Consider the following 24,444-nt stretch of genomic DNA (forward strand, 5'->3'; position numbering starts at 1 on the left):
CGGACAGGGCAAAAACAATACATCTCCCCCAGAGTGGGGGAGACATAATAATCTAAAAGCTCTATCAAATTTTAATTTTATTGAACATTTTTACACACCCCTTAAATATGTAATAGAAAAACATGATATGATTTCCATTGCCATATAGACTTCTGAAACTTAAAACTGTAATTACTTACTATCATTATAACTGGAGACACGAAACACCACATTCCTCTCCACCACCAGCTGACAGGCCGTCCCAACATCAACCCAAGGTCTGTACAGAAATGACGTATCTTGTAGACCCAGGCCAGACCCACACACATGAATATACCTATTACAACATTTGGTGTTCCTCCACAGAACTGATCCAGTAACTGAAGGAGGTATAAACCACCCTGAAAATTCAAATAAGATGTTTGATTCATGTATTCTGTAATACGAGGGGTGAATGCAAAAGAGTTCTAAGTGCTTCTTTATTTATATGCATTTAGAACTCTTTCCCATTCACCCCTCGAATAGGTTTTACCCTTACTTCTCTTTAAATATGAGGCATTTTGTTTGTTTCAGTTTTAACGCTGATTTTCAACAGTATTTCAATTTTTATGTAATGGCAGGCATACAATTTAAACCATTTAAGATATTTCAAACCCATGAAAAGAGAATGGAAAAAAATACTAGATATTATTTCTATTTCAATCAAACAGTTCTTTTATGCTTGTCTAATGCCTTATATGTACTTGCATGTTATCAGACCCCTGTATTACCCGCAGAAAGAGTGCTTTGTGGGAAGAAATTACAGTTCAAACAAAGTCTTGTCATAACTACTTAAAACAAGAGGACCATGATGGTCCTGAATTGCTCACCTGTCCCCACATGACCCAGTTTTAAACAGAGTATGATGTCGTTTTTTTTCTATTATTTGACATTGTGACCTAGTTTTTGAGCTCATGTGACCCAGTGTTGAATCTGACCTAGATATCATCAAGATAAAAATTCTAACCAATTTTCATGAAGATCCATTGAAAAATATGGCCGCTAGAGAGGTCACAAGATTTTTTATTATTTGACCTACTGACCTAGTTATTGACGGCATGTGACCCAGTTTCGAACTTGACCTAGATATCATCAAAGTGAACATTCTGACCAATTTTCATGAAGATCCATTTAAAAGTATGGCCTCTAGAGAGGTCACAAGGTTTTTCTATTTTTAGATCTACTTACCTAGTTTTTGATTGCAGTTGACCCAGTTTCGAACTTGACCTAGATATCATCAAGATAAACATTCAGACCAACTTTCATACAGATCCCATGAAAAATATGGCCTCTAGAGAGGTCACAAGTTTTTTTTTATTATTTGACCTACTGACCTAGTTATTGAAAACACGTGACCCAGTTTCGAACTTGACCTAGATATCATCAAGGTGAACATTCTCACTTAATTTCATGAAGATCCATTGAAAAGTATGGCCTCTAGAGAGGTCACAAGGTTTTTCTATTTTTAGACCTACTGACCTAGTTTTTGACCGCAGTTGATCCAGTTTCGAATTTGACCTAGATATCATCAAGATAAAAATTCTAACCAATTTTCATACAGATCCCGTGGAAAATATGGCCTCTAGAGAGGTCACAAGGTTTTTTTGTTATTTGACCTACTGACCTAGTTATTGACGGCATGTGACCCAGTTTCGAACTTGACCTAGATATCATCAAGGTAAACATTCTGACCAATTTTCATGAAGATCCATTCACAAGTATGGCCTCTAGAGAGGTCACAAGGTTTTTCTATTTTTAGACCTACTGACCTAGTTTTTGATCGCAGTTGACCCAGTTTCGTACTTGATCTAGATATCATCAAGATGAACATTCTAACCAACTTTCATACAGATCCCATGAAAAATATAGCCTCTAGAAAGGCCAGAAGGTTTTTTTATCATTTGACCTACTGACCTAGTTTTTAATGGCACGTGACCCAGTTTCGAACTTGACCTAGATATCATCAAGGTGAACATTCTGACCAATTTTCATGAAGATCCATTTAAAAGTATGGCCTCTAGAGAGGTCACAAGGTTTTTCTATTTTTAGACCTACTGACCTAGTTTTTGACCGTAGTTGACCCAGTTTCGAACTTGACCTAGATATCATCAAGATGAACAATCTAACCAACTTTCATACAGATCGCATGAAAAATATAGCTTCTAGAGAGGTCACAAGGTTTTTTTTATCATTTGACCTAATGACCTAGTTTTTGACGGCACGTGACCCGGTTTCGAACTTGACCTAAATATCATCAAGGTGAACACTCTGAATAACTTTCATGAAGATCCATTGAAAAGTATGGCCTCTAGAGAGGTCACAAGGTTTTTCTATTTTTAGACCTACTGACTTAGTTTTTGATCGCAGTTGACCTAGTTTTGAACTTGACCTAGATATCATCAAGATAAACATTCTGACCAACTTTCATAAAGATCCCATGAAAAATGTGACCTCTAGAGCGGTCACAAGCAAAAGTTTACGCACGCACGAACGGACGATGCGTGATCACAAAAGCTCACATTGTCACTTTGTGACATGTGAGCTAACAACGAGAGGAAAAAAATATGAAGCAACTATGTTTACATCTTGGTAGGAAATACATAGCAAGTGTATAAAGTAACTGTTGAGGTCTTTGGCAGAGATCCACACACTTGCCAATATATTCCCTGCACAGATCTGCACACTTCCAAAGTACTCCAGGACTAGATTCAAACACTTGCCAATGTGTTCCAGGCCTAGATTTCACAAACATGCCAAAGTATTCTAGGTCAAGATTTAAACACTTGCCAACATAATCTGGGCCTAGATTCAAACACTTGCCAATGTATTTAAGGACTAGATTCAAACTCTTTCCAATGTATTCCAGGCCTAGATTCATGCACTTGTAACTAGATTCAAACACTTGCCTATTTATTCCAGGTCTAGATTCAAAGACTTGCCAATATATTCCAGACCTAGATTCATGCACTTGGAACTATATTCAAACACTTGCCTATGTATTTAAGGACTAGATTCAAACACTTGCCAGTGTATTTAAGGACTAGATTCAAACTCTATCCAATGTATTCCAGGCCTAGATTCATGCACTTGCCAATGTATATAAGGACTAAATTCAAAGACTTGCCAATATATTCCAGACCTAGATTCTTGCACTTGGAACTATATTCAAACACTTGCCAATGTATTTAAGGACTAGCTTCAAACACTTGCCTATTTATTCCAGTCTAGATTCATGCATTTGCCAAACTGAATGTATTTCAGGACTAGATTCAAACACTGGCCTATTTATTCCAGGTCTAGATTCATGCATTTGCCAAACTGAATGTATTTCAGGACTAGATTCAAACACTGGCCTATTTATTCCAGGTCTAGATTCATGCATTTGCCGAACTGAATGTATTTCAGGACTAGATTCAAACACTGGCCTATTTATTCCAGGTCTAGATTCATGCATTTGCCAAACTGAATGTATTTCAGGACTAGATTCAAACACTGGCCTATTTATTCCAGGTCTAGATTCATGCATTTGCCAAACTGAATGTATTTCAGGACTAGATTCAAACACTGGCCTATTTATTCCAGGTCTAGATTCATGCATTTGCCAAACTGAATGTATTTCAGGACTAGATTCAAACACTGGCCTATTTATTCCAGGTCTAGATTCATGCATTTGCCAAACTGAATGTATTTCAGGACTAGATTCAAACACTTGCCTATTTATTCCAGTCTAGATTCATGCATTTGCCAAACTGAATGTATTTCAGGACTAGATTTAAACACTGGCCAATGTATTCCATGCCCTGATTTACACAATTGTCCATTCATTCAAGGCCTCGGTTTACACACTTTCAAATGTATTACAGGCCTACCTTTCTATGTTTATGTATAGGGCGGCTTGACACATAAAGTATGTGCTCTTCACCACTGTACCTATGAGTCGTGCAACATCAAGTTGTAATAATGAAATGAATGAACTAGCACGCAGAAAAGTGCCATTCAAATATTCCACATGAAAATGCAAACACAACTAGCCGTGTCCAACTGTATAAAACATTTTGGTTAATTCCGACTAGAACTGAAATAGTTTAATACAATAATTTAGCACAACCATTCTAAAGCATCAAATACCACCACAATCCGATAATGTTACAATATGTAATTAATTCAGAATTAACAGTTCTATCAATTCAGTATTCAATATAATATTCAAAATTTATAAAATTACAAAGGTGGGGGTTTACCTACAGCGATCTGCATATATTTAAAGTATCGAAATTAATATTTAAAGTAGCAGTCCTAAGGCAGTGAGTTTCATATATTTTTAAAGTGTTAATTGAGTAGGCAACAAAAATAAGCAAAATAAGGTGTCATGCATCCTTAGCCAGCACTACAGACACTACGAGTGTTTCAGCTGAGTAAAACATGTTTAAGGCACCACTACATTTTCACAAGGAATGTATAATGTCATATATTCTTGGGTCTTTTTTCCAGCACAGGCTGAACCGAAAGATAGTGCAAATATAATTAACCAAAATGTTCTTATACAGTTGGACACGGCTGGTTGTGTTTGCATTTTCATGTGGAATATTTGAATGGCACTTTTCTGCGTGCTAGTTCATTCATTTCATTATTACAACTTGATGTTGCACGACTCATAGGTACAGTGGTGAAGAGCACATACTTTATGTGTCAAGCCACCCTATACATAAACATGCCCTGATTTACACAATTGTCCATTCATTCAAGGCCTCGGTTTATACACTTTCAAATGTATTACAGGCCTACCGGTACATCTGCACACTTGCCAATGTATGTTAGGACTAGAATTAACAACTGCCAATGCTTTCATACCCCAAATAAAAACTTAAAAAAGCCTATCTCATTTCTTCAAATTCTAAGATATATACATACCTCTGTTGTCATTGGAAGCCCTAACAGGTATAATACAGAACATGTAATTAACAGCACCAGTATTCGTGACTTGCGGAAAATTTCCACGTTCTCATCCATGATCACGGTGATGATGATCTCTGTCATCACGAGGATGGAACTCATTCCCATCATCACTATCATCAGGAAGAAGAACGCTGACCACATTGCTGATGGCTGGAAATTGGTAACAGCAGCCGGGAATGCAACAAACACAAGACCTATATCTGTAACAGAAAATATACTTAAACAAGAGCACCGCCTTGCGGGTGCTGACGCTCATCTGATTTTTTTGTGTAATAGAAATATTGTCCTACCCATGATTTTCTAAGTCTAAAAAGGGCCATCATTCTTGCAAAAAGCAGGATAGAGTTATGTTTCTTGAAGTTCAGTGTCCACTTATGATGGTGAAAAACTGCTGCAAGTTTTAAAGCAATAGCTTTGATAGTTTATGAGAAAAGTTGACTTAAACATAATACTCAACCAAGAAAATGATTTTCTAAGTCCAAAAGGGGCAATAATTATTGCAAAAAGCAGGATGGAGTTATGTTGCTTGCTGTACAGGGTCAGCTTATGATGGTGAACAAGTGTTGCAAGTTTCAAAGCAATAGCTTTGATAGTTTAAGAGAAAAAGTTGACCTAAACATAAAACTTAACCAAGAAATCTGATATTTTCTAAGTCCAAAAGGGGCCATAAATCTTGCAAAAAGCAGGATGGAGTTATGTTTCTTGCTGTACAGGGTCAACTTATGATGGTGAACAAGTGTTGCAAGTTTTAAAGCAATAGCTTTGATAGTTTAGGATAAAAGCTGACCTAAACATAAAACTTAACCAAGAAAACTGATTTTCTAAGTCCAAAAGGGGCAATAAATCTTGCAAAAAGCAAGATGGAGTTATGTTTCTTGATGTACAGGGTCTGCTTATGATGGTGAACAAGTATTCCAAGTTTCAAAGCAATAGCTTTGATAGTTTAGGAGAAAAGTTGACCTAAACATAAAACTTAACCAAGAAATCTGATATTTTCTAAGTACAAAAGGGGCCATAAATCTTGCAAAAAGCAAGATGGAGTTATGTTTCTTGCTATACAGGGTCAGCTTATGATGGTGAACAAGTATTCCAAGTTTCAGAGCAATAGCTTTGATAGTTTAGGAGAAAAGCTGACCTAAACATAAAACTTAACCAGGCAACGCCGACGCCGACAACCGCTCAAGTGATGACAATAACTCATCATTTTTTTTCAAAAAATCAGATGAGCTAAAAATGACTAAAATAGGAGTGTGCAGGATTAATGTAAGAAAATTGCTCGCCAATTTTTAAACAAGGAGCTGCGTTCAATAAATGCTTGATGCCCTCTGTGGCATCCTTGTCGATACAAAGCAACATAAGTCCAAAACGAGGTCAAGTTCAAGGTCAAACTGAGGTCAGGTGATGTCTGAAGATGAGGAATGGTCATAGGTTACATCTGCATTAGTATCAAGTCATTCTAGTAAGGGGTATTGATGCTAGACATAATGGTTAACCTCGTACGGACGGATGAACGAACTGACAGGATAATCTCTATATGCCTCCCGCATTAGTAGATGCTGGGGGCATAAAAATGCTAGATGACAAAATATAAAATAACAATTGTATGAAATGAATTCAAAATCATCATTATCCCTATGAACAGAACACAAATCTATTTTACAACCCATATATTCTTTACAGATAACAGGCCATATTTTGTCCAGAAAATTTTTCTAATGTTTAAAAACAGCATGCCTTAATCTACAATATTATTTACAAGGTAACAAACTTCAATACAAGGACTTGAACTAGTTTTGAGCTAACAGTGAAACTGAATTTTACTATATTCATTAAATATAACAGTTACTACATTTTAAAGAACAGATACTGACTTGATGTGACAACATTGTCTACTGTGGTATTGAGCTGATGGGCCAGTATTCCCATAGAAGCAAACACTGTGAAGCCAGCCAGAATGCTCATCAGTGTGTCCACAATGCATATCAATATTGCATCCCTGCAATAAAAAGTGTGCACACTCATTTCTGTGTCCACAATGCATATCAATATTGCATCCCTGCAATAAAAAGTGTGCACACTCATTTCTGTGTCCACAATGCATATCAATATTGCATCCCTGCAATAAAAAGTGTGCAAACACTGTGAACCAGAATGCTCATTTCTGTGTCCACAATACATATAAATATTGCATCCCTCCAGTGGGCAAACACTGCAAACCAAGCCCGAACACTCATTAGTGAGTCCACAACACATATCAATATTGCATCCCTGCAACAAATAAATAAGCAAACTGACAGGTCACCGACTTCAAGCCATTTGCCACTCACCTCTGTGGGTTCAAGCCACACTTATCTTGTTATGCAAGGAGCAATCCAAGTTGCTTGCAGAAGGCTGGTGACTCTACTATGATTCTTATCAGTGCTCAAAATATCACCAAGAATGGAACCCAGGTTCATTCTGCACCATTAAAAATATAAGTATTAAATCATTAAGCTGGACAGTGAGGTGAGACCTCCATTACAGGCTGACAGCGAGAAAAAGGCTGTACTTCAAAAAGTCTTTAACTATAGATTTTATGGAACATTTTATAACCGGACAGCATGGTGAGAATACATATATAGTCTGAGAGTGAGAAGATTACTGTACTCCTATAGATGTTGTTATGAAACATCTTATAACTGGACAGCATTGTGATACAAGCTGAGAGCACGAGGTGGATTGTACTGGAAGAAAGTCTTTACCTGTAGATATTGTTATGGAACTTGTTATAACTGGACAGTGTGGTGAGACCTCCGCTACAGGCTGACAGCGAGAAGAAGACTTGTGATGCAGCATCACTCCAGACTTGCATTGTGAGCACCTTGTCCCATTTAGGGTTCACATAGAAACGGATCCCCTCTAGATGACCTTCAACCATCATTGCGCAGATTAGCAACACAACCAGTAAAATTATTGGAATAATCACAACAAAATATGCTACCTGAAATTAAAGTTTCACAATAAAAATGCTTCCATAGAAAATCTAATATTTATTAATAGGTAAACACATTTTTAACAAATTTTATACAGTTCTGGACCTATCATCAATTTTCTAAGTTTTTTTGTGTCTGATCAGTGAGCATTATTTGACTATGGTATGTACAAACAGGATATTATCAAACATGTTTTTAGCTCACCTGTCACATAGTGACAAGGTGAGCTTTTGTGATCACCCTTCGTCCGTCGTCAGTCCGTGCGTGCGTCAACAATTTCTTGTCTGCACGATAGTGGTTTCATTTATAATTTTATTTTAACCAAACTTGCACACTACTTGTATCACCATGAGATCTCGGTTCCTTTCTTGAACTGGCCAGATCCCTTTATGGGTTCCAGAGTTATGGCCCCTGAAAGGGCCAAAATAAGCTATTTTGACCTTGTCTGCACAATAGCAGCTTTATTTTTTATTTGATTTTTACCAAACTGGCACACAACTTGTATCACCATAAGATCTTGGTTCCTTTCTTGAACTGGCCAGATTCCATTATGGTTTCCAGAGTTATGGCCCCTGAAAGGGCCAGAATTAGCTATTTTGACCTTGTCTGCACAATAGCAGCTTTATTTATGATTTTATTTTAACCAAACTTGCACACAACTTGTATCACCATAAGATCTTGGTTCCTTTCTTGAACTGGCGAGATTCCGTTATGGGTTCCAGAGTGATGGCCCCTGAAAGGGCCAGAATTAGCTATTTTGACCTTGTCTGCACAATAGCAGCTTCATTTATGATTTGAATTTAATCAAACTTGCACAAATCTTGTATCACCATAAGATCTCGGTTCCTTTCTTGAACCGGCCAAATCCCGTAATGGGTTCCAGAGTTATGGCCCCTGAAAGGGCCAAAATGAGCGATTTTGACCTTGTTTGCATAATAGCAGCTTCATTTATGATTTGATTTTAACCAAACTTGCACACAACTTGTATCACTACAAGATCTTGCTTCCTTTCTTCAACTGGCCAGATTCCATCATGGGTTCCAGAGTTATGGCCCCTTAAAGGTCCAAAATTAGCTATTATGGCTTTTGCAGCCATAGAGACTTCATTTATGGTTTTATTTGATACAAACTTCCAAAATATCTTCAACAACAATAAATCCTGGATTCCATGACAAATCAGATCCAATCGTAGGTTCCAGAGTTATTTTATATCTGATTACCTCCCCTGATTGTAATCAAAATGGATTTATATCAGTAAGAACTTATAGGACTTATTTGAAATTTCATTATTGTTATTAGTTGGACTGAGACAATCAGGGTAGATAAATATGGACTGATTTTATGTCAAATTACTTCCCTTTATTTCAAATTAAAATGGGTATATCTCCATAACTAATGAAGATACTGATCTGAAATTTCATTTATGTCAACAGATTTATTTGGCAGATCCTTCTTTTGTTCACTTACAATATTTTTTTTTTTTTAATTACTTCCCTTTTACATTACTATAAATAGCTTATTTTTAGTAACTTTTTTATTATTGGCCGTAGGGAAAAACCGAGACCACTTTTCTATGGTACAACTTGGATGGTACCTCCAATTTTTAGGTGTATTTTGACATATCTATACCTTGTAAGAATTTTTTTTTCTTTTTGGTTAAATTTCTTCCCTTTGTTGTTCCTGTCCTTTGGACTTAGATATTTTTTTCGAGGACCTTCTTGTCCTCAAGTGCAATGATAACAGGTGAGGGATATAGGGCCATCATGGCCCTCTTGTTATAATAGGTGCTCAACTACTTGTTAAATACATTGCCACAATGCACAGAACAATGTTAATGTGTCAAATAACTTTCTTGTACACCGTATCAGGAAGAGTTGCCAGCCAATATTTTGAGTCAGGTTAATATCATATCCATCTGAGCTTATTCCCCTTGTTCAATATACCCTGGAATAATGTTCTATATGTATGATCTAAGATATAACTCTGTGATAGAGTGACATTCCTTGAACAAACTTTTTGTTTGGAATGATGTCCCCTGACCTACCTTTCCAGCAGAGTAGATTCCCCTGACCAAGCACATGAAAACAATGACCCAGCAAAGAAGAAGGTACAGAGCAAGTTGCCATTGTACAGATCCCATGTTCTGTAATCCATCAGACTCATTTAATACTTGATTACTGCAAGCAGAAACAGCAAAATATACATCTGCGAATGCTAGCAAGTTGTTTTAACAATATTTCAAGGATAGAATATTTTATCATCATCATCATAATCATCTCTAGTGATCACCTCATTTCTTCATTTCAGTAGAAATATTATGCATACTTTTGTTCTATTCATTACTTCACATTACGCAAACTTTAAATGGGATCTTTTCGGAAACAATTTACATCAATTGTTTGATTTTATGAAAATGTACAGATTTTTTCAGATAAAAAGCTGACGACGTTTAAGCCTGTGCTAAAGATCACAAGTGAACAACCTGGTGCTAAAGTAAGCTACTTTCATTTTCAATTTAAACATTTTCAGTGTAAACAGACCACCTGCAAATAAAGAACACTGTTAATGTCTCCAAAACAAGGTGTTTATACACAGGATTGACTGTAAATGATCTTAATTTTCACAGTGTGTGATAGTCTTTGATAGTGCTGGGTAAACTTTGCTGCCAGGAAAAGACATTAGTACATAAACTAAAAGTACAAAAACGACAGGTAACGTACTGGAAATATTCCTCGCTTGGATCTTTTAGGTTTGCCATCATATTCTGTCTCTCTGGTATATACAGGGCATCACCAAACTTGCCATGTAACCAACTTATACATCCTGTAAGAAACATATGGCAAAAGCTTTTTGTAAAACACAGAACTATGCTAATCAGGGTGGTCTGTAGGAGATAACTTGGAATGTTATACAGTTTCAGTCTAAATGATTGTGACATTGATCTTTGATAAACTGAGCTCTATAATATTCATGGTAACACTAACTATTTTAATATATATTTATATTTTAACTCTTTTTTGTGTTATCCTTAACATATAATGTTGATTGACATGGCTATATTAATTCATACATGTTTGTTTATTGTTTGATTGTATGTTTTAATTGTAAGTCGCCATGTAAATTGTACATTTTATGTTGAAATAAATCTATCTATCTATCTAACTAATGCAATCATCATTTGGAGCTTAAGCTCTATACGTCTCCTGGTGTTGAAAGGACACCGGTTTCAACAGCAAGGTCACTATAACCTTTACCTTTGGACTCAAAACAATAAAATTCATCTACTGTTGTATGCAAGCATCTTACCAGGTCTGATTGCTGAATACCTAACAGTTCTAAACTGGCTGATCTAAAACCTTTTTCAAGCGCAAGGTCACTGTGACCTTATCTTTTAACATAATGACCCAAAAAATCTCAAGGTCGCTGATCTGTTAAACTGACATACAAACCCTAAAATAATAGGTACCATCTACTTCCATAAACCATATTCGTGTCAAAGTCGTTGTGACCTTGACCTTTCAGCTACTGAACACAATAAGAATAACAGAGATAAAACTAACCACAGGCTGCCATACTATAAAGTCTGACATCTGTACACCAAAAAACATTTTCCACTATATGTATATTAAAACAGGAGGCCAAACCATTAATGTACCAAGCAACTGACCATCAGAAATGAGCAAAGCAATATATCCCTTCTTCGTGGAGGTCAAGACAAGGAATAAATATCATGTTATATACATTAATATATATTTAAGATGGCACTGAACATTGTATATAGACATGTTACAAGAGAGAATCCCTAACAGTTTACATACAATAATAATAACAATTTTGCATGGAAATCAATTAGCCCAAGACTTATAAAGGTATATATCCACCCAGAATATGAACATACACAGACATATACCCATAACGACAAAACAAAGCATAATCCTGTAGAAAATGTGCCTTTCCTCTGAAGTGCAAACAGGCATGTTTTCAACCAGTTAACGCTGTGACACATTCTATGGACACTATATTGTAGGCTTGAATGGGACAATGGATAGTGTGCAACTAGTTTACACAATGACACATTCAAAGGACATCATGATGCATGGACAGAGGCATGTATCCAACCTGTTAACACAATGGCACATTCTATAAATATTGTCTCCTATGCTTAAATTGGACAGAGGCATATATCAACCTGTTTACATCAACCTGTTTACATATGACACATTCTATGAACATTGCCTCCTATGCTTAAATTGGACAGAGGCATTAATCAACCTGTTTACATAGGACACATTCTATGAACATTGTCTCCTATGCTTAAATTGGACAGAGGCGTTAATCAACCTGTTTACATAGGACACATTCTATGAACATTGTCTCCTATGCTTAAATTGGACAGAGGCATTAATCAACCTGTTTACATATGACACATTCTAAGAACATTGTCTCCTATGCTCAAATTGGACAGAGGCATTAATCAACCTGTTAACATATGACACATTCTATGAACATTGTCTCCTATTCTTAAATTGGACAGAGGCATTAATCAACCTGTTAACATATGACACATTCTATGAACATTGTCTCCTATTCTTAAATTGGACAGAGGCATTAATCAGCCTGTTAACATATGACACATTCTATGAACATTGTCTCCTATGCTTAAATTGGACAGAGGCATTAATCAACCTGTTAACATATGACACATTCTATGAACATTGTCTCCTATTCTTAAATTGGACAGAGGCATTAATCAACCTGTTAACATATGACACATTCTATGAACATTGTCTCCTATGCTTAAATTGAACAGAGGCATTACTATATCAACCTATTTACATAGGACACATTCTATGAACATTGTCTCCTATGCTTAAATTGGACAGAGGCATTACTATATCAACCTGTTTACACAGGACACATTCTATGAACATTGTCTCCTATGCTTAAATTGGACAGAGGCATTAATCAACCTGTTTACATATGACACATTCTATGAACATTGTCTCCTAAGCTTAAATTGGACAGAGGCATTGATCAACCTGTTTACATAGAACACATTCTATGAACATTGTCTCCTATGCTTAAATTGGACAGAGGCATTAATCAACCTGTTTACATAGGACACATTCTATGAACATTGTCTCCTAAGCTTAAATTGGACAGAGACATTAATCAACCTGTTTACATAAGACACATTCTATGAACATTGTCTCCTATGCTTAAATTGGACAGGGTCATTAATCAACCTGTTTACATATGACACATTCTATGAACATTGTCTCCTATGCTTAAATTGGACAAAGGCATATATCAACCTGTTTACATATGACACATTCTATGAACATTGTCTCCAATGCTTAAAGCAGCATGCCTCCAGATTTGATTAAAAAATAATCTTTCTTTCAAATTGAAGTTTGGTCATATTATGAACATTAAAATATGAATTTTTGTTTCTAAAATATTTTAAAAGTTTCAAATCAAGAAAAAAAGAAGACCGTGTTGGGAATCGAACCCCAGACCGCCACGGCAATAACCATTAGCGCTATAGCTGAAGTGGCAAATAATGACTTCAAAATATAGATATTTATAATCGAGACAGTTTACATGGAGTAAAAACGTGACAAATGCTTTACGATTTTCATCGTAAAAAGTAGTAAAAACAGCAAATTCTCATGTGTTTCCGTAACAAAGTTTGTCAGTAATTAAGTTTTAAAGCCTTCTTAAAAAATATAGCATTTATTTCAAGATATCTAAATTTTTTAAAAAAATTTTTTGTTGTTGAATGATCTGGAAGCATGCTACTTTAAATTGGACAGAGGCATATATCAACCTGTTTTACATATGACACATTCTATGAACATTGTCTCCTATGCTTAAATTGGACAGAGGCATATATCAACCTGTTTACATATGACACATTCTATGAACATTGTCTCCTATGCTTAAATTGGACAGAGGCATTTGCCCAATCAGTTAAAAAATGACACATTACAGGGACATTATACCGATGAAACTGTTTCTGTCTTGAAAAAAAAGAAGGTATGTGTCTAACCAGTTCACAACATGACAAATAGGTGCATTAACTTGCAGCAACTGCATCATGTGATACTATACACAATAAACTGATTTTATGTACAGCTATCCATAAATATTCCATTATCAAGTAGACAAGGCAGTCTGGTAAACATTTGACCTCGAGCTGTGACCCTGTCGTTGAACTGACATGGCTGACCTAAGAATTCTGCAAATCGTCTTGATGAGGTGATCATTTGACCCAAGTTTCATGAAAATCCTTTTAGGGGTTTAGGAGAGATACAGAGATCACACCTTTGACCTTGAGTTGTGACCTTGACCTTGAGTCGACATGGCTGACATATGAGTTCTTGATGAGATTCCTTCAAGGGGTTTAGGAGATACAGAGTGGACACAAAATGGAAGGCTCAAACCTTTGACCCCAAGTTGTGACCTTGACCTTGAGCCGGCATGGCTGACTCATGAGTTCTGCACATCATCTTGGATAGGTGATCATTTCATCCAGGTTTCATATGAATCCTTCAAGGGGATTAGGAGATACAGAGCGGACACAAAATGGAAGGCTCAAACCTTTGACCTTGAATTGTGACCTTGACCTTGAGCCGACATGGCTGACTCACGAGTTCTGCACATCGTCTTGATGAGGTGATCATTTGACCAAAGTTTCATGATTATCCTTCAAGGGGTTTAGGAGATACAGAGCGGACACGAAATGAAAGGCTCAAACCTTTAACCTTGAGTTATGACCTTGACCTTGAGCCAACATGGCTGACTCATGGGTTCTACACATCGTCTTGATGAGATGATCATTTGGCCTAAGTTTCATAATTATCCCTCAAGGGGTTTAGGATATACAAAGTGGACACGAAATGGAAGGCTCAAACCTTTGACCTTGAGTTGTGACCTTGAACCGACATGGCTGACTCATGGATTCTGCTTTAGGAGATACAGAGCGGACACAAAATGTTACAGAAGAATGGAAGATGGAAGGTTGGACGGAGACCATTCGTATAACCCCCACCACTTGTGGCGGGGGATTAATAATGAGTATTGTTGATAGATTTGATACACTCTTGAATATAAATTCTACAGAGTGTATTGCTTATTGTAGGATCAAATAGAAATATATATATATATATATATATATATATTATATTCCTGTGATATTGGCCTGTATGTAATGAGTATTGTTGTCAGATTGATACAACCCTGTATGTAAGTTCCCTAGAATGTATTGTTTTATGTACATAGAAACATATACCTGTGATATTGTCCTGTAGGAACTGAGTCTGGTTGTCAGACTTTATGCACTCTTGTAGATAGATTCCACAGAATGTGTTGTTGACAGTAGGTTCATCAAGGAATGTTTCATTTAAAAGACTGCAGTTTGTCACTTGATACTTGTTCAATCTGCAAGCTAACACAAAGAATATTATGCATTACATAATTATTCAACACTGAAAATATACATTATAACAACATGACCCAGCAGGGCCATAGAAAGTTGCTAAATTTCACCAAGAAAGAGGGCATTGTATTATAGTTTTTTTAGAATTATCTGAATACAAGAAGCATTTATTCTGGCAAAAGTGCCAACAGCAGTAAGCATGAGAAGGGGTGTCCCACTCCTGTCCATTGGAGATCAGAAGAAAAATTTAGAATAGGACATGAAATAATGCATTCTGATGTGTTTATTTTGCACAAAAGAACTGTTAAAACTGTTTTTGAGAAAGGGAAAATGAGGGGGAAATCGATGAAGGCCAATAAGGGAAAAAAAAACTGACTGAGGCAAGTGCCACAGTTGCCTCAACAGTCGCTATGGCTATGAACTGACATTCTATCCAGTTTTACATATTTCAGTTATACAAGACGGTCATGTGGACTTACAAAGTTCCGTAATTTGGTTTTTGTACATTTTTTGTCTCCAAAATAAATTACAACTTCACAACATGAATAAGTGGAGGCAGTGTCTTTGGCCTGATTATCACATCAACATTCACCTCACTTGCAAATGTGACAGGTGCACGACGGAAGATACATCATCACTTATTCAATATGCAAAGTACCCAAATACCATATACCATGCTGCATGTTTTATGTGAGAAATGCGTAACGGAGATGGGTTAGAATATCTTCCTGTTCATGACCATGTTTCTTATAGTATACCCATAAGTAAGGTAAAGCATGAACAAATATACGCCTGAAGGGTTACATCAGAGGATGGGAGCAAAATTTAAAGAACTAAACTGTTGAAGCCCAAAGGACAGGAACAACAAAGGGAAGAAATCCAAAAAAAAAAAAGTCCACAAAATAATCCTTACCAGGTACAGTTATGTCAAAATACACCTAAAATTTGGAGGTACCATCCATGTTGTACCACAGGAAAATGGTCTTGGTTTTTCCCTACGGCCAGTAACAAATATTTTTTTAAAGTAAGCTATTTATAGTAACATAAAAGGGAAGTAATACAAATTTTTTTTTATCGTAAGTGAACAAAAAAGGGATCTGCCCAATATTCTAAGTCCACAAAAAAATCCTTACCAGGTACAGGTATGTCAAAACACACCTAAAAATTGGAGGTAACATCCATGTTGTACCACAGAAAAGTGGTCTCGGTTTTTCCCTACGGCCAATAATAAAAAAGTTTTAAAATAAGCTATTTATAGTAACATAAAAGGGAAGTAAATCAAATTGTTTTTATTGTAAGTGAACAAAAAAAGGGATTTGCCAAAAAAAACAACAAGAGCACGGCAATGCAGAGCAATATACACAAAGCAAAGACATATATGACCTTTGACCCCCCTAAGTGTGACCTTGACCTTAAAGCGAGTCATCCGAAACATGCCCTCTGCACGTCATCTCAGTGTGGTGAACATTTGTGCCAAGTTTCTTTGAAATCCTTCAAGCAGTTCAAGAGTTACAGAGCAGACACGAAACAAACTGGTCTGACCTTTGACCCCTGTGACCTTGACCTTGAAGCAAGACATCCAAAACATGCGCTATGAATGTTGTCTTGGTATGGTGAACATTTGTGTCGAGTTTCTTTGAAATCCTTCAAGGGGTTCAAGAGTTACAAAGCGGACACGAAATTGCTAATGGGCGGACGGATGGACAGACAAACACCGAGGGTAAAACATAATACATCCCTTAGGGCGTATAAAAATGGCATTTTCTTTCTAGCTTGGTGCCAGTGGGTTAGGCTGTAACTTTCTATCTTTGCAAATGCAATATCAATAATCAAATACTGTGTACATAGCAAAATAAAAACTGTCATAATCACAACTCGTGTTGACATAACAAATTACACAAGAGAATAATAAACAGCAACATTGCATCATTTATATGGCAAGACAAACTAGGCTGTGTTTATAGAAAGTGCTTACAGCTACAAGGAAGCCGACTATATTTCTAGAATGTTCCTGTCAAGGACAAAACAAATGTTAAAGTTTTCATTTCTCTTAAGATTACAACCAATGATGTCTTTTCTGATTCTTTTGGGTGTCAAGCCAAACTTTTAAATTACCTTAAACTATATTCCCAAGATATAAATTTTGGTTTAAGGTCACACCTACATATTGAGCAACTTTCCAGTTTTGTGGAAGAAGATCCAAGGTGAACTTCAGGGCATTCTTTCAGGCACTGGTGGACATACTGGACATATGTAAAACCATCGACCTTCCACATGCCTGCTTGATGGCTCCCTCACATGATGACCCAAACAGGGCTTAATTCTATTGTGTGAAGGCAAATGATTCAGTCAGAGGTGCACCAGCGGGCCTCTGTGGCCAAGAAGTTAAGGTTGCTGACAATGAATCACTAACCCCTCACCGATGTGGGTTCAAAACCTCGCTCAAGGTGTAGAATTCTTTCATGTCAGAAAGTCATCTAGCGAGCTTATGGAGGGTTGGCGGCTCCATCTAGGTGCCCGCTTGCAACTGAAATAATACTGAGGGAAGCAGCTGGGGTCTTTGTCCACCTCCAGAAGCTAGAAAGTTGCCATATGACCTACATTCTGCCAGTGTGAAGTTAAATGCAATAAAAACAAAACAAAACTAGAGATGTTTTTGAGAAAAGTGCATGTCTCCCACGACTGCCTCTATGAAAAATGTCTAGTTTCTCTAGATGGTTTAGACGAGTAGATCCAATTAGATGGTCTGGACAAGTGGATCCAATCAGTAATTCAAGGGCCATAAATCAAAAGTGCCTGGGCGGATTTGGCTAGTTATCGAATTTGGCTAAGGTCTTATGGCCAAACACATTTTGTTCAAGTTTGGTGAAGATCGGATGAGAAATGTTCGACTTAGAGAGCGGACAAGAGTAAAAAGGCAGATTTTTCAGTAATTCGAGGGCCGTAACTCCAAAATGCCTAAACCGATTTGGCTAGTTATCAGACTTGGCCGAGGTCTCATGGTCAAACACATTTTGTTCAAGTTTGGTGAAGATCGGATGAAAAATATTTGACTTAGAGTGCAGACAAGAGTAAAAAGGCCGATTTTTGGTAATTCAAGGGCCATAACTCCAATACGCCTGGACTGATTTGACTAATTATCGAACTTGGCCAAGGTCTTATGGTCAAACACATTTTATTTAAGTTTGGTGGAAATCGAATGAGAAATGTTCGACTTAGAATGCGGACAAGCTTTGTGACAGACACACACACACACACACACACACACACACACACACACACACAGACTGGAGTAAATCAATATGTCTCCCACACCACTGTGTGGTGGGAGACATAACAAAAACCCAGTCTTCCCACTCGTGGAGGAATAAAAATTCAAGAATAGTGATATTTCAATTCAAATAAGACGTTTTCCTTTCTCTGCTACAAAATCAATGTCTCCCTTTGTAAAACAAGATGATCTGTGGAACTGACGAATGTTCTTCAAATTAACAGGGCTTTGTTAAATAATTGTATGCGAAGAAATAAACAGCACCTTCAATAAGTGTACTACAGGGAATTCTTTACACAAGAACTAAATTGGGATCAGCAATTACTTTGTGTTTACCTTAGCTGCCACTTTCAATGAATGTTTGGATATCCTTAAAGCTGTGCTACAAAATAACTGTATTCATATGTATTTCCATGATGGTATATATATATAATGCAACCAATTTTGTTTTATCTGTTTAGCAATTTTAAAGACCTTTCCAATATATTTTCTATGGAAAACAAAAGATACAAACCTTTGTTTATTTTAGTGAACAATATTTCATATATTTCATAAAGTGAATTATGGTGCCTTAATTAATATGCTTTTGAAAAAAATGCAGAGAAGAAAGATAATGCTGCAATAAGTCAATTGAAGAAATATGTCTCTTGCACTCTGCATTTTCTCACACTGCAATCTGTCATTATGTCAAGTTTCTTTGTATTACATCCAACAGCTTTTTGCTTTACTCTAATAAATTGCATATCTCTATTTTAGTCATTTTGAGAAGATGACATTTAGAGTCACATCTCGGGTTTATACATCAGAACATCAAAGAAAAACATAATAATTGAGCCGCACTATGAGAAAACCAACATAGTGCATTTGTGACCAGCATGGATCCAGACCAGCCTGCGCTAGTCGCTTACGGTTTCTCCAATTGCAATAGGTTTTGAAAGTGAACAGCATGGATCCATGCTGGTCGCAAATGCACTATGTTGGTTTTCTCAAGGTGCGGCTCATTAATTAATATAACAGTCATTCAAAGACTTAATATACCACTGATAATTTATACCTTCAGTGTTCCACTTGTTATCACAAGAAGCCCAGGGTAGGTTTGCAGTAAATGATGAGAACAAATAGTGGAAAGCCCAAGCATTGATAACGTTGTAGTATACACAGATGAAAGCAACACTAACAACCATGGCATAGCCAACACCTGAAATATAGATATGTAATTTATAATACAATTCTATCACAGACATACATAGATCAGGACAACACTTTGCAAAGGTATGTGATATACAATGCAACTGCTCTATCCAAACACCTGAAATATAGAATACACTATAAATGGAGGCAAGATTCTCAACCATAACATACCCAACACATGAACAAGAACTGTTAGTAAAGCCTGTATGTGCACCCCCACCTCCCCCCATTTCAGTTCTGTGGTGACCTTGACCTTCTGATATTGGGTCAAGTGGTTCTCAAATTATTGAGCGAAAACCATTTTCAAGGTTCAGGCCCTGTTGACCATGACCTTTGACTTAATGACCTAAAAATTTAAAAGGGTCATCTATTCTGTTAGGTTTGAAGGTTCTGAGTCAAGTGGTTCTCAATTTACCTTCAAAAATAGTTCTCAACCTTTAGGTCCCTTTGACGTACTGACCAAAAATCAATAGTGGTCATCAACTTCATAGGCCCTATCACGGTATCACCTTTGAAGATTCTGGGTCATACGGTTTTGAAGAACAATAAGGGTCATTTACTTCATAAGTCCAATCATACTTCCAAGTTTGAAGGTTCTGGGTCAAGTGGTTGTGCGCCATGTGACCTTAATCTATGACCTATTGCCCTCCAAAACGTTAGCGGTCATCTACTTATAAGCCCATACATGCTACCAAGAATGTTTTGGGTCATGTGGTTCTCAAGTTATTGAGCGGAAACCGTTTGCTTTACCAACAGACGGACTGACAGACTAACCGCCATGACCAGTGTGCAAGGCATTATATCCCTTTCTTTTTGAAGGCGAGGCATAAATATAGATATACTATTGTATAGAATACTATTCTATCACGGACATACATTGAAAAAAGCAACATATACAAGCACCTAAACTAAATAACATGTAACACAGATTACAATTCTATAATCCAACATCTGAAATATAAACATGTAATACAGAATACAATTCTATGACAAAAATACATATATCTAGGCAGCGCACACAACTATGGCATATGCAAAGACTTAAACACAGCTGTGAAACAGACACACACAAATCAAGGCAACAATCTCAACCATGGCATACCCAACAGTTAAACACCACTCACAACAAAAGGCATTACTACTGTAACACAATACTGAAACAAACATACATATCAATGAGATGCAGTGGTAGTGTACATTTTGTAACAAACATTACATATCATACAGACACTGATATCTGTTATATGCGAGTCCACAGGATCTAGCTTTAGACATTGACCATAACTCTGCCTTTGGACAGCATGTCTCCTCTTAAGCGAAACCTTAGCATCTAGGTTTATACACTGACTGTTCCTCATAAAATTATCTCTAAAAAGAGTCCACAGCATCTACCTTTATAAAATGTCTTTTGACTGTATATACAACCACTTTCCACTGAGTCTAAAACGTCTACTTTTATACACTAACTGTAGCTATGTTCATACATTGAATAGCTTTGCTCACATTTTGATCTGATGACCTAAGAATTAAATCAATTTATAGGCTTTATCTGCAAATCAAATAGCTTACTGCAGGCATCTTAAAAGCCTATTCACAGGCTGATAAAATCTTAATGTCCATTCAAAGACAGATTGTTAAAATTCTGTTGAAGAGATAATGCTAAAATCAATTAAAACAATTTTCTAAGAGAATAGCAACATCTGCCTCCAGCAACATATGTATCCTATCAGTGTATCACCTCAGTGTTTCAGTTCATGCAATAATGAATAGCAATTAGCCCATCAAGCATCCTGTAGAAGCACCTGTTCTCAGAAAGAAACTGACAACTTCCCCACATGAATCAGTGAAGGAGACATAAGACAACAGACTATTTCCCACTGGAGTACAATTGCCTTATACTGAGGAACTGAATTAGTGACCTCTTCTTTAATACTCTTGTGGTGCCCACACTGAGATCATTGACATGTAAAATGATATCAAACATAATCTTCTTTCTGGGATAAACAAGAGGCCTAATTGGGCCTGTCACTCACCTGAATAGGACCTTAACCATCCGACCCTTAAAGGAGCCAAGATCCCTAAATTGAACAAATTTATGAGAGGACCTTATACTGATGCTACTTATATTTGAAGAAGATCCACTGAGTGGTTCATGAGAATTAGTCTTTCAAAGCAACCCCTAAAAGGGGCCAACTGCCCCAATTTAAATAAATTTGAGAGAGGACCTAGTAATTATCCTACATACCAAGTCTGAAGAAATTTCATCTAGCCATTCATGAGAAGAAGTTGTTTAAAGGTATTTCATTTTTTGGTTAAGGAAAAATCTGAAAAACTTTCCTATTGAGTGAAAAGTAAGATTTTCAAAAAGATTAAAGAACTGTCTTAAAATATTACCAAAGAACTTCCTACTAAGTTTCATGTCTCTTTATCATATACTTTTTGAGCAGGGTGTGACACAAAACTGTAACACAAGACTGCAATACACAAATACAAAGATAGGCAAATCTTCTAATAGTAGAATAGTCATGTGGATACTCCTCTGTTCCCAATTGTTTTAGCTAAGAAACTAGTTATGAAGAAATAGAATCACTGTTATCGATGGTTCCTACAGTCACCAAACTGTCCTGTTGTGTGTGTAGACAGACGGATAGAAAAAGGCAATCAAATTTGGCACCCTATGTGGGGATTAAAAGCAACTTTATGTGGGTGCAAAAAAAAAACCCTCCTGCGGGGACATCAACCCCTCTTTGAGGAGAAAAAAAACCCCCTCAAAAAACGGGGGGAAAAGAATTCTTAATATAGGGTGTAAAAAACTCTTTATTGGAGTATAGAAATATTCCTATGTGAGGGAAAAAAACCTTGAAGAGCAAAAAAATATTTAAAAAGACATCAACATCTGGGGGCATAAAAAAAAGAAAAAAGTAAACAGGAGTTTTTTTTTATGTTATTATTAATATATACTTCACAGTCTGTGAAATATGCATTTTTCTCTTTCCATACTAAAAAATACACTACCATTACTTTGTCTCTATCATACTTATCATCCATTTAAATTGGTTTGCAATTTTGTTCCTTTTCGCTCCACTTCAAATGAGGCACCCCTTTTTAAAACATACTTTATTTTGTGACGGAAGAAGCCTTCCCCTTGGGACTCTGACATTTTTCTCTAAAAAAACAGTCAAAAACGTATTATTTCTCCCCAATCAAAACACCCTAAATTGTATTTAAACCCTTTTTCCCCAAAGGGTAGCATACCTGTTAAACTTTAAATAAAAATTCCTTTTTATATCAATTTTTTGTTCTGATGATTTTAATGCTGTAGAACTTCAGTTATATATGGCAGTCCATTAACATATTTTTATTGCACTTTTGCACCATGTTCTCATGAAACCTCCATTCGAACTAGGACCCTATTAGGACATGATGAGTCCAAAACTGGCAGCAATGGCACAAGTACGTTACACGGAAACTTGATCCTAATATTGCACCTTCTATCCTTGCAATGTGTTCCTACATTATCATCCATTCACGACTTCGTGATATGAACAGGAGGTGGAAGATGACTGACATTAAACATAGTGTCTTCAGTCAAAAGCTTTAAACAGGTTGTCTGCAGACATTTCTGTTTTCTGACCTCTGTCCTTGAAGTCTTGTGCTTACTTGGTGAGCTTGCTATTTTTAGTCTTCGACTGTCTGCCTACTTTTAGAAATAATCTATCTTTAGAAATTAAGTCACTGTAATTAAAAAGCAATATTATATAAGAGATCCAAAGAGGAATGTTCATTCTCATACAAATTTGAAACTTTACCATAATAATTCATGTGAAATTACCTTAAAATTATAGGCCATTTGGTTAGAATGATTCTAAAAATGTCACATTATACAGTTCTTTATCTCCATTAAATAGGTGCTGTTCTAAATACAGAACACAAATGAAAACATAAAATGAGAAACTAAACAAAACTCTGTGGCAGCCCACAATGTAATGACAAAATAATTACCAAATTACATTTATTTTTGATCTTAACTACCTTTGCTTCAATAATATATCCACAGAACTATCCTGTATTTCAATAATGGTTTAAGGTATCAGGCCATTTTGGCAATCAGCAACTTTTGCATGTGGGCGGACGTCTTGTTATGCAATTTGGCATTTTTGCAATGTAAATTTAGCTGAATGTGCATGACACTTTTCCAGAATGCCAAAACAACATACAGAGAATACTTCATTGTCTGGTTTAGTGACCATTATCTGTCCACTATCTTATGCTTAGGACTTAAGAATGAAAATATTATCTATTTCTAATAATTACTCAAATTATCAAAAATTAAGCAGAGAATGGATGAGAATTTAAAACTTAGGACTGTCTTAATTTCTGCACTGTTTCAGCAGCCAATCAATGACAGGGAATGAAAAATGTTGCACCATTCAAGTGTAGGTATCTTACTCAAGAAACAGTAGGTAATATCGGCACTGACAGCTGTATGTGTAAGTCAGCATGTCACACACAGAACTAGATGGGCGTCTCCACATGTACAAAGTGTAGATAACATATTTTTTAAGGAAATAAAATGTGTAAGTGAATGTTATTAT

The 24,444-nt window shown here is 36.4% G+C and overlaps 1 protein-coding gene across 1 annotated transcript in view; it reads right to left on the bottom strand.

The window, feature by feature from the left end:
• The window catches only part of LOC123556538 (uncharacterized), a 155,083-nt gene that overhangs the window by 11,821 nt on the left and 118,818 nt on the right, over positions 1-24,444 (bottom strand). Inside the window, exons 15-22 of the mRNA XM_053544445.1 lie at positions 19,713-19,856; positions 15,241-15,396; positions 10,667-10,769; positions 9,987-10,123; positions 7,716-7,950; positions 6,846-6,970; positions 4,930-5,174; positions 180-380 (exon numbers count right to left, since the gene is read on the bottom strand). Of these exons, the coding sequence (XP_053400420.1) occupies positions 180-380; positions 4,930-5,174; positions 6,846-6,970; positions 7,716-7,950; positions 9,987-10,123; positions 10,667-10,769; positions 15,241-15,396; positions 19,713-19,856 (1,346 nt within the window). The remainder of the gene's footprint in view (positions 1-179; positions 381-4,929; positions 5,175-6,845; positions 6,971-7,715; positions 7,951-9,986; positions 10,124-10,666; positions 10,770-15,240; positions 15,397-19,712; positions 19,857-24,444) is intronic.

The sequence above is a fragment of the Mercenaria mercenaria genome, chromosome 5 (assembly GCF_021730395.1).
Source record: "Mercenaria mercenaria strain notata chromosome 5, MADL_Memer_1, whole genome shotgun sequence".
Classification (NCBI taxonomy): Eukaryota; Metazoa; Mollusca; class Bivalvia; order Venerida; family Veneridae; genus Mercenaria; species Mercenaria mercenaria.